We start from the raw sequence: 18,154 nt of genomic DNA, 5'->3' as shown, positions 1-18,154 counted from the left end.
GGATCAAGAAGTTCGTTACCGAATTAGTGTGGTTCCATCCACTGTTAAAGCATTACCTATTTACTATGACAACACTGAGGCCATTGCATAAGCAAAGGAACCTAGGTCTCATTAGCGATCGAAACACGTGCTTCGCTATCATCTGATCAGGGAGATCATTAGTAAGAAAGAAATACAACTCGAGAAAATTTTCACTAAAAAGAACCTAGCGAATCCTTTGACAAAGGTTCTATCACAAAGTAAGTTTGAGAGTCACGTCCATATTTACGGTTTAGGACACTGTGGTGATTGGCATTAGGTCAAGTGGGAGTGTTAGATTTTGAGGGATATCCTAATGCAATCACATTATGGTTTTACTATTTATTTGATAAATATAGATTCACTATTTGGTTGCATATTATATGTTTTAAATAGTCTTAAACTCATTTACTGAATGTCCACGATACAATTCATAGTATGAGAGAATTTGTGATTGGATCATAACTTTTGATTATCTCTATATATGCAATTATGAACGTATTGGAATTTTCCTAGTCGTCGAATTTGTGCATTTCGATATCATCAATTCTGTAAAATTAGCACAGGTTATACTCCTTGGTTCAACCAAGCAACTATTTCTCACTAGCTGGAGACATTGGGATATCGAGAGTTAAACATAGATACTAGTTATAGTAACTAGTTCATTGGGATGATCTGCTGTAAGACTTTATATAGTTCTCTACATATATGGATATGTCTGTGAAGTCACTACTTCAGCTTGAGTGCAAGTTTCCTTAGACTTGAGGTATATAAGTCACCTTAGTCTCAGAGGTTTATACTTTGACATCTTAAATAAGCATCTCCTTAGAGGTGTGGACCCGAGATGATTAGGTATAAGTTAAAATACCCGAAGGTGTTTGGATAGTCCACAGAGGATTCACTACTCCTTGCAAGAAGACATATATCCTATGATCACTCATTAGGATCATTACTCAAAATCTTTGGCCAAAGTATCACATGTTAAGAGTATGGAACTCTTGTACACATGTACAAGTAATTTGAATCCACAAAATAAGGAAGTATTACTTGGGATAGATATGACGTAGTCAGCCTAGTAAGGACAGACACATAGACTATGTCCTGAACCAAGTAGGTATAAGATGAATGAAAAGAATGAGTCACGACTCACTATAGCCGCTGAAAGGTTCAGAATTAGTTTTGAGATCAACTATGATTTTTGGTTAATTGGACATCATGATATACTACTAGGTGTCACTCATGATCATTTTATAATTAAGTAGTTAATTATGGACAACTAAGATATACTGAGAATCTATTGAGTCACATGCACTACAAGTCTCTAAAAGACATAAAATAAGTTAGAGAATAGGATTTTCAAATCAAGAGAAAAATATGTGGTTGGACCATACATGAGATATATATGGAAATATTTCTCAAAATGGAAGATGAATGGACCACATCTCTTATGAAAAAGTTAGATCCTATTTGGTTTAGTTATGATACAACTTGATTTAGTTGTGAATCAAACTAAAGGGTTAACGGGGTAATTTTTTATTAAGGCATAATGGATTGAATTTGAGCTTTCTAATCCAACTCATTAAAGAGGACTATATATTGATATGGTTGAGAGAATTAACACACAATTTATTAGTATCTTGGTTAGATTTTGAAAATCTAAACCCAATACCTGTCTCTCTCTCTTACTGTCGACCACAACAAGAGGGTCTCCTCTTGATGTCGTGCGCCACCCAAAGGAAGAAGATCTTCCTTTTGCTTCTTTTTTCTCTTTTGATCCTTCTCCTTCACTCATGGCTAGTACCTTCCAAAGGCAAAACTTGTTCTCTTGGAGTTATCTTAAAGAGCTCAGCATGGATATGAAAGAGGCGAGGTTTGATAACGTTGCAAAAGGTTGATGCACTTCTCATTACAGATCATCCGTAAGGTATATCTAGAATAATTGTTATTCAATTTCATTTTGTTTTATGATCTTATCTGTGAGATTGTATCTGCATGCGTGTGGTGTATGCAATGTAATAAATTAGTTTATTTATTGTTAAGTCTTCCGCTATGCATGTTTACGAAACATGTTTTTTGCACACACCACAACGGGCATATCCTCTCAAAATATTCTTCTTTTTCTTCTCCTTGTGAATCTTTGGAAGCTACAAAATCGTATATGATTATTGATAAAATTTTGAAATCGGTTTTAAAAAATACCTTCATTCGTTTTTCATATGATGAACTCCCCTTGAACTTAAGTGGATAGATGCTTGGTTCGGCCTTTTCTTGTGTGATCCGGTTGACGGTTAGTCCTTCTGAAGTGTCCTCACTCTAATATCAATTGTTGTTTCTATGCGGCCAATAAGAGAGGGTGAATTTCCTAAAATAACAAAAATACCCTTTCTCGAAGTTTTCAACTTTAGATAAGACAAACACTTTAAAAATCAAAATTAGATTGCGTAAAAAGAGAGTACGAGACAGAAAGGTTTTACTTAGTTTGTAACTAGGAATGTTGCTAATCCAAGACAATGAAGCTCAACTAGTAGACTCCTTCTTCGATACAAGTTGGAGGTGGATAAGCCTCATACAGGGCGTTGACAACATAGGACTTAAAAACATAATAGAAAATTGAAGTACAGAAAGTATTGTTTTTAAATGTCAAGCACCAGACCTCCTTTTATAAGCTCACTGGTCGAAGTGACCGTTTGATGAAGTGGCGCAATCCAGGCGCTCGGGCCTAGTCCGGACGCCCCCAGCTGGTTGTCTCAATATGCTTTGCAACGACAAAGGGATAAGCACTTATCCACTCTCGGGTGCCTAGACCCGCTTCGGGCGCTTAGACCGTTGCTGACGTAGATCCACAGTGCAATGGCTTCGATAGGGTGCCCTTATCTACACCACACTGATCCAGGCACTCGTACAAGTCAACTCCATGTTGACTTGTCCAGCTGCATCTCCGGCGGTTGGGTGATTTTCTGGTCATCAAGAGTTGAGCTTACCCAAACCCAACTCTAGCCTTCTCTCCTCAAGCAGTCTTTCGCTCCGGCTTCTTGTCCCTTGGAAGTATCGCGAGCATCCTTCTCGTCCACCGGTATACTCTTTCATAGCTTCCTGTCCCTCGGATGCACCGAGCCCGTCGGTTGGATTCCTATGTCATCCTTTTCGTTTGTCACGTCTCCCGCTCGACTTCTTGTGTTCCTAAGTTCTTTCACACTTAGACACAAGAATTAAAACACCACAGGACCTAACTTAACCCGGTTAATCACATTAAAATTGACCTGGGATACTTACACTTGTCCTCTTCCTCGATTGGTGCTGACGGTGTAACTCCCTAGCCTTTTACCGTGAACCTTTTAGGCTTGAGTGGAGTCCTCATCTATACGACCACTTGAGATCATGTCCCTAGCATCGATCTTGTTCTTACTTGTGTTTTTCCTTTTTCTTCTGCCTCTCAACAAGATCGGGAGGAACTTGGGGTTCCTTTAAGGGAGAATAAGATCATCGACTTGAGAGTCAATTGGTATCAGTACCGCGATGGTGATGATATTTGTAAGGTTTAGGAGATTTTGTTTTGCTGGGCCAATTCCAATTGGAATTATGTTGACGTTTCAATTCCCTCACATATTGCTGATAATCCTGAATCGAGTGAGTACTTAATTGATGGTAGACACAATGTTGAGTCACCTCGGGGACCCTTGATCAGATTCGAGAGCAGAAGTTGAGGTTACTTCCATTGTCTGTACCGTATTTCCCCTTTTTTGAACTCCTGATTTTGTAAGGGCGGAGGAGCGATTCTATCATCTAGATGAGTGAAGACGGGAGTTAGAATTAGAGTTTCCTTTCTCTTTGCAAACTGGGCTTCCTCAACTTGAACATACTTAAGTGCTCAGGCTTTTAACCTATCAAAGTTGGTCGGGGTGCTTGAAAGTGTCATGGTAACTCATCTTGAGGATACTCTTTGAGAACAAAGGGTCTTGAGGTACTTTCGCCCCTCCAAATATGGGGCTTTTTCCTTTAAGAGGATCTTGATGGGGGTTTCTCTCGTGGATTCTATGGAAGATTCCCTCATGACTGACGTACCAATCAGTGTAGGGAACACATTCTACGGTGTTTCTACTGGCCAGGGCACTTTCTGGTAAGGTGCCAACGTCGCTTTAAATGACCAAGGTGGTGGCTCGATTGGTAGATTGGTTCCTAACGAAAAGGGTTGTTGGGGTTGCCCTTGCAATATTGCGTACATTATCGCTACTACCAATTTGGTGAAATCCTCCGTTGCCATGGCGATGACGTTGGGTCTTCCGATGTTATTCATCTTAACTTCCTAATTCAGGTCTTAACTCAGTTTTTCCATAGACGACGCCAATTTTATTCTGCTTGGAAACATCTTCAAACCAACCACTGGTGAGTTGGCATGGATGTTGACTTGCCACCAATCACCTATTAACAATGAGGATTGACAAAGAGATCCACTGGAACCTAAACAAAAGATGATCAAGGAGTAAGAGGGTTAGAATGATAGTCAAGGGTTTCCCAACGTAGCCACTCTGACCAATTTTTGGCTGTGGTGGAAGAGGAATAATAAAGAAAATTAGTTCTAGGGTTTTGAATGTGTTTTTGCTTGTATCTCAGCCCATAAGGGCAAACTATCTTTTATAGAGCGATGATTGATTGCTATGCTCCCTATGTGTTCCAAAATCCGCATGATTTGTTATTCATTTCCTGAAATAATTTTAAATCCCTATATTTGCATGAGCATTATTCTTTTCTTAAAATAGTCTGACCGATTTGAGACGTCAAAGGGACATGCACAAGGAGATGGGGGCATTATAGCGTCAGGAGCGCCAAGGAATTAGAGTTAACTTGATTTTTCCTTAACTTGAACCATCACCTCTACAAAATTACTAACCTCTCTTATACAATGGCATTCTCTTATTAACCCCTGGACCAATATTTTTTTTAACAATTCAACTCGATTAATCTTAGAAATTAATTATCTTTGTAAATTCAAAGTACTTATAAATATATATATTTATAAATAGACTTTTAAAATATTCATCTTTAATAAATATATTTATAAATTTTATAATATGTGAGTATATCAAATTAAACATGTATAAAATTATATCATATAATTTAAATGAAACGGAATGACAGTGTTATGTAATTCAGGGGTATTTTCGGTATCGCATTCCGTGCCGTGTCGGCTCTTCTCGCTTCACCGTTCCCGTTTCCATTCCCGTTCCGTTTCGAACGGCCTCGCCATCCTTTATATTCCACCGACGATCGGACTGCCCGTGGCCTCCCGGACGCCAGATCAATACAATTACCACAGTCTCGTTCGTGACGAGGGGCTTTGTTCAGATCTAGGTTTACGGTCGGACTTCGATCGCGGGACGCCTCGGCGTGGCCCCCGCCGGCGATGCTCTCATGGAAGGAAAATGTGGCAGCAAAGCTCTCCCGGATCCTCGCCGATCTCCCTTCTTCCCTTCCTACTCGGCCTGGAGATTACTCCCCCATCGCTACGGAGGACAAGGTAGTGCCTCTCGATCCTTTTCTCGTTACGAGTTTTTCAGATCCGTTCGTACTAGGCTCGAGTATATTTTGTCTCTTGAAATGTTGGGGGAAAAATGGATTGTGATCGATATATGAATCCTTCGCGGTGCATCCCTATCTGAACTAGCACGGATTTTGATATTTTCTGTAGAAGGTATACATGTGTAGAAAGCCGCATTTGCTTTTTAAGAGTTCCTTAGGTCATTTGATAAATAGTTTTTGTACTAGTACTCGAGAACTAAGAGAAATTTCCATCGATTACTGATCTCCATGATTGCCACAAGTCCAAGGAACCATAGAAGCCACTAGAAGTATTGTTGCTCAGAACACAGAGAGTCGATGATTGCCATACATGAGGATGGATATTGAGTGTTTTTAGAAAGACACAGAACATCAATACTCTTAGGAGAGGGAATAAAAGGGGTGGTGATAAAAGAAAGGAAAATTCTTTTGAGACAAAACTTGCTTGATTGACATTTATGTAAACATTATATATTGTCAACTCTTTAGACCTGTTGCCTGTTATACAAAGACTTTTCAGGGAGTGTTTAGCAAGCTTCTACTAAGCGTTTCTTAGATTCTAGCTACATGGAAGCACTTTTGAGTGTTTGTGAATGTCAACTTCTGATTCAGCTTCTGTAACTTTTACTCAAAAGCTGGAAGCAAAAATTTGATGCTTTTTCTTGCGTCTGCTTTTTTGTTTATGATCTAAAATTAAAAGTTGACATTTATGTCCTTGATAAATTTATCATTTTACATAATTGCTATCACATTTATGGTCTTAATAAATTTATCAGTTTACATAATTACCACCACACTCCTGTGATAATTATTTTTTAAATAATATTTTATTTTTTATATAATTTGTATTTCTAGACTTTTTTATATGTATTTTTTGTGTATTTATATAAATTTTGTTATTTTGTTATTTGTATTTTTATTAATTTTATATATTTTTTCATTATAAAAAATAATAATTTTAATACCATATTTAAAATATAATAATAATTATATAAATAAATAGTGTATCAAAATTATATTTAGATAATTAAAAAAAATAATTTATATAGTTTAAGGATATTGTTGTCATTTAACTAAAAATTAAGCTGGGAAGCAATTATTCATCAAACACGCCAACTTTACCTTGTATTAGCTTTTGGCTTCTATTTTCAAACACTCCGTACTTTAACTTCTCATTAACTTCAAAATAATCTCTATAAGAATCACTTTTAAATAAGCAAAAGCTCTCCCAAACACTCCCTTAATTGGATGAATCTACTTAAATTCATCCATTATAGAATACACTGTTTCTAATGTCAGAATTTTTAATAGGATGAATTGAATTATATAGATTCATTGTAAAATAAATTTATCCTAATATCTTGGTCCATGGTGGATGAACTCTGTTTTACAATAATACAATTATTGTTGATATAAAATTCAAAACATGATTAAGTCATGTTATAAGCTAACTTTGGATAAAGATTGATAAGTGGCATGGTAGAGAACCATATGCCATCACTTCCCTCTCAGAAAAATATGTTTGCAATTTATGCACAAATTCAAAATATATTTCTTTACTTCCCTCTGAGAAAATATGTTTGCAATTCATGCACAAATTCAAAATATTATATTTTGGGTCAAGACTTGTTTACTGGGTTTTGTTAACCAAGTGTGCTAGGGAACATAACTCATTTTGATGAGGGGATAAACCTTTGTTAGAGTGTAAATCTTATCATTCCCCTTGTTGAGATTAATCTACTTAAGGATACATATCATAACTCTAAGAATTTAATTTAAATAAAAGTTGTTTGTGTTGTTAATTTTTATTATTTGTCGGAACTTTTTAAAAGAATGGTCAAGTTTTATTAGGATAATTAGGGTTTCAATAAAAGTTATCTAAGTCATTAATTTTTATAATTTCTTGGAACTTTTAAAAAGTTTTTATTTCTTTTTGAAAGTGTCAATCAAGTTTTATTATAAAAAATAGGATTTTGTTAAAAAGTATGTCATTTTATAACGAATAAATCGTGCTATCAAATTATAAAAAGGGATTAGGATCCTATGTAATAGACAAGTTTTGGAGTTAATACAATTTGCAATTTCCTTTTATCTAGGTTAGAATGACAACTTTCCTCTAGTAAAGGTGAGAACTATATCTTTATCCTTCCGTTGTGTTATGTCATATCAACTCTACCATCTATAGTTTTGTGTCAGTGTTTCGAAATATGTTGCCATGAAAAATTGGAGGGAGAAGGAAAGAGATGAAAAAGAGAAAACAACTACATGTCTAAGTTCAGAATTTGTATCCTACTTAGAATGATATAATTTTGACATTGAATTGTCAGGACACAAGTTAAAACAATAACATATTCTATTTCAATTCATCTTGACATAAATTTGTAGCATGTCAATACATGTCGAATGCTAATATCACATGATAAATTATCTACATTCAGCAGTAGTATTGAATTTCAGTAATTTACTAACGATATGTTTTGACTGTCTCACTCGTATTGTACGAGATTTCAAATCATAATTAATAATTAGTACACATACATTAATGCAAACACTATTAGCATGATATATCACTTTCTTCAACATCAAAACATCAACTTTGTTCGTGAAGCAACACAGGCAGTAAACATAAAATGCAACATGATGAATGTCAAATGCTTCCAACCACTCTTTTACCACCAAAACATATATTCTATGCATCAATGTAATTTTATGTCATCTTAGCAAGTAAATTGGAACATAGGACCCTTTTGGTTTGCCCTTGCACATTGACACTATAGAAAGCCAGATCATGCCCACTCAAGCATCAGTATTATTGTCAACGGACAATAGTTCAAATGTATTGCATTCAATCAAGAGTGCTATTGATATTGTGTCCAAATCACGTTGAGGAACTAAGCTCTAAGGTTTATATAAGCACAACATTCAGAGACTCAACAATATAGACCTTTTCAACCTAATTGCATGGCTAGAAACCAGTAAAGCATGACAATAGAGGTTAGACTCGAGATGTAGGACACAGCATGCTGATATTAAGCCCACTACATACAATTGGGAATTATGACATAACATAACAGCACATAAATGTTGTGTATGACATGATATTCTAACTAATAACTAACCCAAGATATACTACTAACATGCATGAATAATTATAACTCATCATCATCTCTACCCTACCATGTATCATATTATATAACAATCATAGTAAACAAAATGAGCACACACTATTTCTATATAACTATCCAAAGGAATTGTATAATATCTATAACATACTTTTTAGATTTAAAAACAACAGAGTATATCAGCCTCTTTTGGGACAACAGATGAATATTTGAGCATTAATAGTCACAAGATGATTATGATATAAATGAGCGCAAGTAAAGAATAACCAAACACAAAATGATGTGATAAACAACATGTACTTGTATAACATATCACACTTCAACTAGCGATCGACAAAGAGTAGCTTAACTAGATAGCAAAAACTATGAACATAGCATGCCATGCATCAACTGACACAAATAATATATCAACCCCCTACTCAGGCACAGTTATAACCTGTGACATCTATTTTTGCAAGCATGTGTAATCTCTACAGGAATAATCTCTTGATCTCATATGTACATCCTTATCCTTATCACCTAACATGTATACATCAAAGCAAACAACCATAGGAGCTAATAATCAACACACATAAAAAGACACAGAATTTAATGATACCAAATGAAACAAATTTCTCAAACACTATTGTGCCAAAGGAGGAAGGACTTTTACATTTCAAAGGAGATCATGGTAGGTAGAAGCTTGTTTCAGAAAAGGGTACCATCCCTCTAACCCTATCATAATCCACTCAGAAACATTCCATGAATCATTATTCAACAAAGGAGTGGGATTAGGTTTAACTGAATGGAGGAGCCAGGTTGAAGGGAGGTATACTAATTGTTGATCCATAAGCTAACTACAAAAATCTTCTCTTATAACGATCATCAAGTCCCATCACCTACCAGAAAACAAAAACTGAACTCAAAAGACACGTCAAGCCATACAGCAGAGAGAGAGAAAGGGTTTACAGATTGCCTCTGCTCGAATGAACACAATTAATGTCAGATCCACCTTGTAGCCCAACTCGCTACATATCACCAGCAATCTATATAATATCAATCAATCTGATGAGATCTACCCCAATCAAAAACAACTACATTCCTACTGAGCACAAATAGAAAGGAAAATTAGTTGCCTAGGTGTCTACCTACTTGCTGGGTCAAACACTAAAGAAACAATTGTTGCACACATCCTCCAAAGAAGGTTGCTTCCATCGTCACTGCAATCGCTCAAGAAGAGACTGGAAGTGCATGTTGTGACTCCCAACATAAGCTTACATAATGCTACTGCTTCTTTGTAGAAGAATCCCCAAAGGAGATCAACCATCACCACTACATTATTGCTCAGATTTAACAAAGTAAGAACTAAAAAATATTATTGAAATAATCATTGAAGTGGGATTCATCGTTCAAATTTGTAGTGGTGGAGCACAATTGCTCCTTTATATGGCATCCTAGAAAAGAACCATCCTTTGCTATTGCATCAGAATGAAGGTGACCAACCCACATCTGTGCTGAGGGGAAGATGTTGGCCAAGCACAAGGAAGCAGATGAAATTATTTTGTTGGTGTTGCTTCACAAGGGGAGCACATGATCTAAGAGAATGGGGAGGGGTGCAAATGGGATGAGGACACCGGATTATTTGGGAATAAGTGGAGAGGGAATGGTGGGAGTCAATTGAGTAGAAGTTTATTGTAAGAGTTGCTTTGGGTGGGAGAGCATGCCGGCATCAATACGAATGGAGAGTATGTTGCTGGAGTCTATTGGATTCAAGAAGAATGAGCAAAGAGAGATTTAGACAAGGTAAGGAAGAAGGGATTCTACAAGAGAGAGCCTTCATCATGAGGATTATGTAGGATTGATAAAAAGGGGAGAAGGGTCTAGGTGGGATGAAGACTACATTGACAATGAGAGGATAATTAAGTAGTTGGTCTGACTCAATATGCTGAGAGAGGGAATTTCTGATGAAGGTGGAAGAGGAGGAGGAGGTGTTGCACAAGGAGTATTGTTATATATCTAAAATGGGAGGGGGAAGGCGGAGGAGCCAAATTCTATAGTTGTATGTATTTCTCAAAACAATGGCATTGCGTGAGATATGGTTTGTTAGATATCTCTTTTGTTATGACATCATCCTACGGTGGATGTTGGAGGGAAGAGATAAGGTCAGGATTTTTGTTTCTCTTTTATGGTTATGAGAATAGTAGAATAGGTGCAATTTTAGTGAAGGAATTAATATGTTTTTGGGTTCTAGGAGAAATGGAGGAAATAAATTTTACCTTTTTTGTAATTGACTGAATGGTGGCAATGGGTGATTGGAGATAGTGTTTTGTTGGATAGGATGATTGGGGGGCAACAACAATATGTGAATCTTAGAGGGGTGACAAAGTTAGACACTTATAGCATGGAGTAGACACCTAAGAAGGAGATGGGGGATACCAATAATAGTAGTTTCCTCTTCTTGACATCTTGTGTTTTGCAGTCTAATGTGTTATATAGTTTCTATATAGCTCTTTGAGGAATTGCCACAAGTCACTGCAAGGTTCTTAAGAGCATTAAGATGAGTCACCAATCAATGACTTTGATATCAATGTTGTTAGGAACACATGAATTTGGACTCATGAATGACCAATAGGCACGTGTTCTTTGAGAGAAGAAACAAACATGAATCTCCTTAAAAGCAGAGATAAAGAAGAGGAAAATGTGAATCTTACCTGATTAATATTGATTTAAATATTATTATATATAATGAACTTTCTAGTTGCTTTAAACCAATCTGATAAAATTTGGCTATATGCAATAGACTGTATCCAATACTTTGGTCCATGTTGGACCCACTCTTTATCAAAGTTAACTATTTAATTACATAACAATAAAATTATGAATTATTGGCTTGCATGAAGTCCCAATTGATCATTGACATCACAAAGAAGCACAAATAATTTGCAGGTTGATCCTTTTTCACTAGTGATTTTTCAAGATGATTGGTTTCAATACTTGGAGGCTCGGAGCAAACCTATAGTCTCAAGAAAGAGTTTATATGGATAGTGGCTCATGAATTCTTCTCTATTGATGTGTGCTTCACAAGTCAAGCCTCCAGCTACAAGGACTACCATGTGAATTCATAGTTGCAGGGCAATCCAACCTTAGTTTCTGTATTGAATAATATGTAGGGTTGTGCTAGGTTTTTCATTTGGATTGTGAATTTTAAATGAAAATGATGGCTGGGTTTTGTTTACTTAATTTGGGAAGTTCACTATAAAAGAGAGAATGAAATGGAGGGGTAATGTTTCCCTCCCTACCTCATTATATTCAATATATTCAATTTCCCCAATTTAGGTTCCTCTATTGCATCTCCAATTCCTTGGTAGCTCCAAGTAGATCCAAATTTTGCTGGTGGTTTCCTTGTTGATCCTTCGGTCCAAGTTTGGTTAATTTCTTGTTAATTTTGGCAGATTGCAGATATGCAGTTGATCACTTATACATTGTAGCTTCCAATTAAGTTATTACCAATCCCTGTAGGTATTGACAATTCTGAATGTTCTCTAGTGGCTTTCCTTGCTAAGGTTGTCTCTAAAATGAAGGGTTCCCTTCATTTGGAATTTACTTGGATTTACATATATCAAAAAATATCTGAACATAATGGTCATTTCTTAATTTTCACAATGGGCAACTAGATTTTTTTTGTATTTCAATTGTTTATATGAAACTACTTCCATTGGATCTTATTTGATTATTCTTGTTGTGATCATTCCATATGGTTAGTTATATTTTTATATATTGGCGAATCATAGGTCGATGTAGTGGTGATTTTAAACATGTTAGGATTTATTCCTATGTTTTCCATTGTTTGGAAATTTTACATGGAAGTTCATTCCATTGTTTTTAATTTTCACTTGAAAAAAAAAACGTGAAGCACTGAAAAACACAAGACAATAGAAATGCATTCTATTATTTACAATAGTTGTTATATGGCAATAGTTTCCTTTTATACGTAGGTCATTTAGAAAGTTCAGGCATGGTTTCTTTTATTAGTTAGCCTTGACCTCCCTTGTGAAATTCCATCTAAGGTGAAAGTAATTGAGGCAAAAGTTTTGGGTGGAATCTATATTCTGTAATGAAATTCTTTATTTTCTATATTATGTTATTATGTGCTCAATAGATGAGCTTATGGAGTTTAGTAGCTGGAAATACTTGTTGAAGTTGCATATCATTAATTCCTCTCTTTCTTGCAGGCAATGTCTTCCCAAGACTATTCATCTCAAGTTATTCTGCCTTTCTCTTCAAATTTTTTGCCTTCTTTGAACTCAACGAGTGGTGATGCTGATGCGAGTGTGCCAAAATCACCTGCTCATGCTCATAGTGAAGGTTCATTACCACAAAAATCACTACCCAGAAAATGGAGTGCAAAATCGTTGCCATGGAAAAAAAGACCCTCTAATTTTGGTGAGGAAAATGGAACAACTGAGTGCAGAGAAATTCCCGAAAGTTCAAAGGAGGACATGAACCAGTTCCCCAATAGACCTATTGATCATTGTTCCATGTTTGTTGAAGCCTCAACTCGACAAGATCCTAATGAATATCTTTCTTATCTTACCGAAAAGTCTACATTTTTGTCTGCTAACCTTTTTGATTTTTTTGGGTCGTGTTTGCCCAACATTGTGAAAGGGTGTCAATGGATACTTTTGTATAGGTAAGATTTTAGATCTCAATGGCTTGTGCTAGTTTCATTGGTTGTGATATATTATTGTTCTCTCCAAATGAAGGGCAGCACATGGAAACATGGGATATCATTTCAAACTCTTCTTCGTAAGAGTGCTGACCCTCCAGGTCCATGCCTATTAGTAAGTTTATCACTTAGCTATTGACCTCTTCTGCTTTTACCCTCCTTTATTGTTATCCAATTAGCTAACATAACTATTATTTGTGTCCCTTTGTGTTTTTGCTTGTCTTTTACTTTCTAGATTGTTGGCGATATGCAAGGTGCTATTTTTGGTGGACTTCTGAATAGCCCTTTGAAGCCTACATCTAAAAGGAAGTATCAAGTAATATTCTTATTCACTTCGCATTTTACTATGCAGAATGCTGGAACTTAATATTCTTATTGACTTACCATTTCACTATGCATAATATTGGCACTTAATATTCTTAATGTTGCTTTAGTAGTTGCTTGAGTTTGATTATCATGATGTTGGTGAGCAGGGCACAAGCGAAGCCTTTGTGTTCAGTACAATTTATGGGGAGCCAAGACTCTTCAGAGCAACTGGTAATTGTTTTACAAGCATACTTTTGGGCATTTGTATAGTGCATGAAGGTACATATAAAAGCAACCATCATTTTAGGATCTACTTAAAACCATAGTGAAATATTAGTTTATCTAGGAGGATCTTTAGACTGCCTTTGCAATTCTCTTAGGATATTCCATACCAAGAAGAATCTTATGTAGGTCAATAGCAAGCTTTATCTTATCTATCAATTGACAATTACTACCTGAACGGTTGAGTACTATCAATGTCAGAGCTTTCGATTTTTATGGGGCCTAATTATTTATTTAAATTGGGCATCAAGGTTTTAGATTTAATTCCTATATTGGGCGAGATGAATTGTTTGGCTTGTGTGTTGGTATTGAAACCTCATCAAAGGCTGGTGATTTAATCGAAACCACTTTAGAGGGTGGTTGGTGACAACAATCTAAGTACGGAAGCCTTTGCCTAGTTTGTGAAGAATTTTGTATGACCAAGTAAATCTTCATCTTGTCTTCTATGGCCCTACTCCCATCATTTATTCCCAATTTTTCTAACACAAACGAACTATTCCTTCCAGCACTTCACAGTTGGTTGCTTGATGTCAAAGCAAAATACCAAAAATTATGGACAGAGGAGGGGCCTTGCTCAAAAAGAAAAAAATGCTTCACAAAGAAAGGGAGGGGAAAGCAAATCCTGACCTTGAGCATATGCTCGTAGCTATGTAGGTTTGGAAAAATATGGGTCAACTCTTCAGAGGCACACAATAAATATTCTTCAGAATGCAATATCTTTGCTGAAAAAGGAAAAATCTTTCCTGAGTCATCACCAAAGATATGGGAAGACTTCATGCACTCTAACCTAGAACACTAGTTCAATATTGTTTCCTTGAACTTCTAATCTGATATGCTCAGGCAAATAAGGTCTTAGAATGGAACGACTGGGTGAGCACCAAATAAGAAGGACAATCCAATTTTGATTCTAAAACCTCTAATCTGATAGACTCAACGAAAATCAAAGGTGGTCCCAACAAGAGAACTTCAAGGGGAATATCATGCAAAAGAAAATGATGAACTGAACATTATACCTAATGAAAGTTGAGATAAAATTGGGGCTCAAAGAAGACCAGGATGTTCAAAAGAGAAGGCATGGATGCTAGGGACGGTGTCCTGTTCTCTTAAACCTTGCATTGTGAAAAGTGACAAAGGAGCTGGTGGATTAGACGAAACCTAGACTTTCCTGCCTCATCAATGCCTTAGTTCTCTAGGGCAAGGAATATGCCAATGAATGTCCCGGAAACTCTAATGTGATCCAAGTCGGACCTGTTGGGCCTCTTCTTAAAAGACTTTTAAGTTGCTTAGTCATTATAGATTCATGACTATTTGACAAGTCACATAAATATAGGTGTTAGCTTTTCGTGCCCCTTATGCAAGTATAAGCATCTCTCCAAATCAAATTTGCTTGATAAAGTTTTCAGGAGTATCTATGATGACAACAATCATGACAGGTCAGCAGCTTAGAGCAGTAATGCTTGAAGATTTGCATGTCTAATCATTTGTAACACATGGCGGTTAACTTCAAGTAAGCTTGTCTGGAAGGATATACAAATTAATAAATATAATTATAGCACTATTAGTTTAGAATGCAAACAAACAAATTCAACCTTGATCTTATCATAATAAATCAAGGTAGAGGAGAGGGAGAAAGGAATGCTTCTTTGTTGTAAAAATAAGAGTTGTGAGGGTGGTGAGGGAGGGGAACAATGAAAGGTTGGAGGAAGAAGGGTATGATCATCGCTCTCGCTCCTAGGATGAAGACAAAGGTGTTATGCAGGAGAAGAAGAGGGGGGTAGGGAGGGTAAAACTTCATGTAGTGCAGGGTGAGGGACGAATGCAAGTTGCTAGTGCAAGGGGAAGAACGTAGGGTGGGGAAGGGGAAGCTTCAAATGGGGAATGCCAGCTTAAAGATAGAGAAGGGAAAACTTCAGCTATTACAAGAGACATATGTGAGTTGCTAGTGAAGATAAGGCAGGGAGGGGGAAGCTTCAGATGGGAATTCAAGTTTCATTTGTATGTGGAGCATTGGAGTGGAATTTATGAAGTGGCAGATCAGTGGTTCCTCAAAGAATGGGACTGCACTTGAAGGGATTATGAGGATGGGACGGGCAAGGTTGGGAAGCGGTGGGCAAGAGACTTTGATACCAAGGTAAAACTTGGGTATCTTGATGTTATTTCTCATAGGGTTACAATTCATATATTTATAGCCTTTAGACATATTAATACCGTAAAAGAGTAGTCTGGTGCACAAAGCTCCCACCAATATGGGTCCCGAAGAATTATCAGACAACATTGAATCTATTATACGCAGTCTTACCCTGCATTGCAAAAGGTTATTTCCGCGACTTGAACAAGTGACTTTTAGGTCATACTGTAATAATTTTACTATGCAAGGCTCTCCTTCACCAGGCGGGATCCTCTGGTCCGCAAATTTGCGGACCAGAGGATGGTCCACTACTTGTGATTGGTGGATTATGATGGACCCTATTTATTAAGTGATGGGGTCCATTGAAATAGACCAATCCACAAAGTGGACCATCCTCTGGTCTGCAATTTGCGGACTAGAGGATCCATGCTCCCCCTTCACATAACTAATACCAAGATAAAATCTTGAGCCAAATATTATATCTAGCATTTTTTTTCTAACATTATTCTCGATAATTTTGGTCTAAGGAGTTTCTTTATACCTGTTATTATTTGGATGGACTAGTATCATGGTCGGACCTTGATAAAGGTTTGGGTCAAATTCTGTTGTAGAAATTAAACTGCACAAAACACTTAGCACAATATATTGAAATAACTTGTTAAATGTCATGTATAGGATTTAGTGAAAATGAAGTGAAGCAATTATCTCAGGCAATGTTTAATATTTCGCTAGACATTGATTACAGGTGCAAATAGGTTTTACTACTTGTGCTTGAATGATCAACTGGCATTTGGTGGGGGTCAAAATTTTGCTTTATCCATTGAGGAAGATCTGTAAGTAATTTGTTTTTAGTTTCTTTCTTGTAAATAATTATTCTGGCTTTATGCCATCTAATTACTGAAAACTGAACATTGTTTTGGAAACAATTCGTTGTTTGTTATTGAGAAGGTTACGTGGAAGCAGCGGCCCCTGTGAAACATTCGGAAACTCTTGCTTGGCTCATAATTCAGAATTTGAGCTGAAGAATGTTGAGGTAATATTAAATCCAATTATTCAATTTCAAGTTACAACATTCTTGTGCATAAATTGTTCGCTTTGATTTCATCTTCTGGCTTTAAAAGCATCTAGCCATGTACTTTAATATGTAAATTCGATTCTAATAGTCTACTTGCACACAAAGATTAGAACATATAGTTAAATTCCTGATTCCAACAAATAGTCATACTCTAAAGAATAAAATGATTGCTGAACCAGATAATAAACTGATAGAGTGGGAAGAATGCAAAATGAGAGGAAAAAAATGGTAAATCCCAGAGCAATATTACGTGGCAGTCTGAATTTTTTGGTAATCTAATATTATAAAGTTGGTATGGTCGACCATGGATAATTTATTTGGTTTTGTATTTCTAGCTACACTTGATATTCAAACTCGAAGGTGTTTTAAAAAGTATTGATTTTGAGTGTATGCTTGTTTACTAGTTACCATGTCAAATTCCTTAGTGCTTTGAGCTATGATAAGTTGTGGCAATGATGTCAATTCTATTCTTTAAAAACCATTGTTGCTATGTTTGTTTTGCTCCATTGTTCTAAAATGTTTCTAAAATGTTTTGCAACATGAACTAGCGAGAGTTTTTCTGGCTCAAATAGTGATCAATTATACGCCTTGGATTTGATGGATGTCTAAGTTAATTTCAGCGTGTACGAAGTTTTCTAGTTCGATATTTAAGTTTTTCATTGGATGGGATTTATGCATTTTGAGATTTTCCATCATAAAATCTTGCCTCTTAACGTTCGAACATTGCTGTTGCAGTTGTGGGGCTTTGCTCATTCATCTTATTACCTCACGTAGCATGCTTCCAAAGAAAGTTCCATCGGGAGCCATTTGGGTCATTTTTTTATGCATTTTTGGTTTTTTAGAAAACCTTGTTATAATTTCTTCACTGTTGTGAATCTTCTCCCAAGCTCTGTTGTTGATTATTATTGCATTAATCGTCAGAGGTATACGTGAAAAAGGTATTAGCCTGTCAGAATTTTTTG

The 18,154-nt window shown here is 36.3% G+C and overlaps 1 protein-coding gene across 1 annotated transcript; it reads left to right on the top strand.

Annotated features, from left to right (window-relative positions):
- Positions 1–5,219: 5,219 nt before the first annotated feature.
- On the top strand, positions 5,220–18,129 carry LOC121975171 (TLD domain-containing protein 2-like). Its single transcript, XM_042526632.1, has 8 exons — positions 5,220–5,533; positions 12,908–13,365; positions 13,444–13,516; positions 13,637–13,717; positions 13,875–13,938; positions 16,863–16,950; positions 17,066–17,150; positions 17,928–18,129. Exons 1-8 carry the CDS (start codon positions 5,420–5,422, stop codon positions 17,964–17,966), a joined length of 1,002 nt encoding a protein of 333 aa, XP_042382566.1. The 5' UTR covers positions 5,220–5,419; the 3' UTR covers positions 17,967–18,129.
- Positions 18,130–18,154: the final 25 nt, after the last annotated feature.

Source organism: Zingiber officinale, chromosome 4B (assembly GCF_018446385.1).
Source record: "Zingiber officinale cultivar Zhangliang chromosome 4B, Zo_v1.1, whole genome shotgun sequence".
In the NCBI taxonomy this organism is placed as follows: Eukaryota; Viridiplantae; Streptophyta; class Magnoliopsida; order Zingiberales; family Zingiberaceae; genus Zingiber; species Zingiber officinale.
This window is presented reverse-complemented; position numbering and strand designations above follow the sequence as displayed.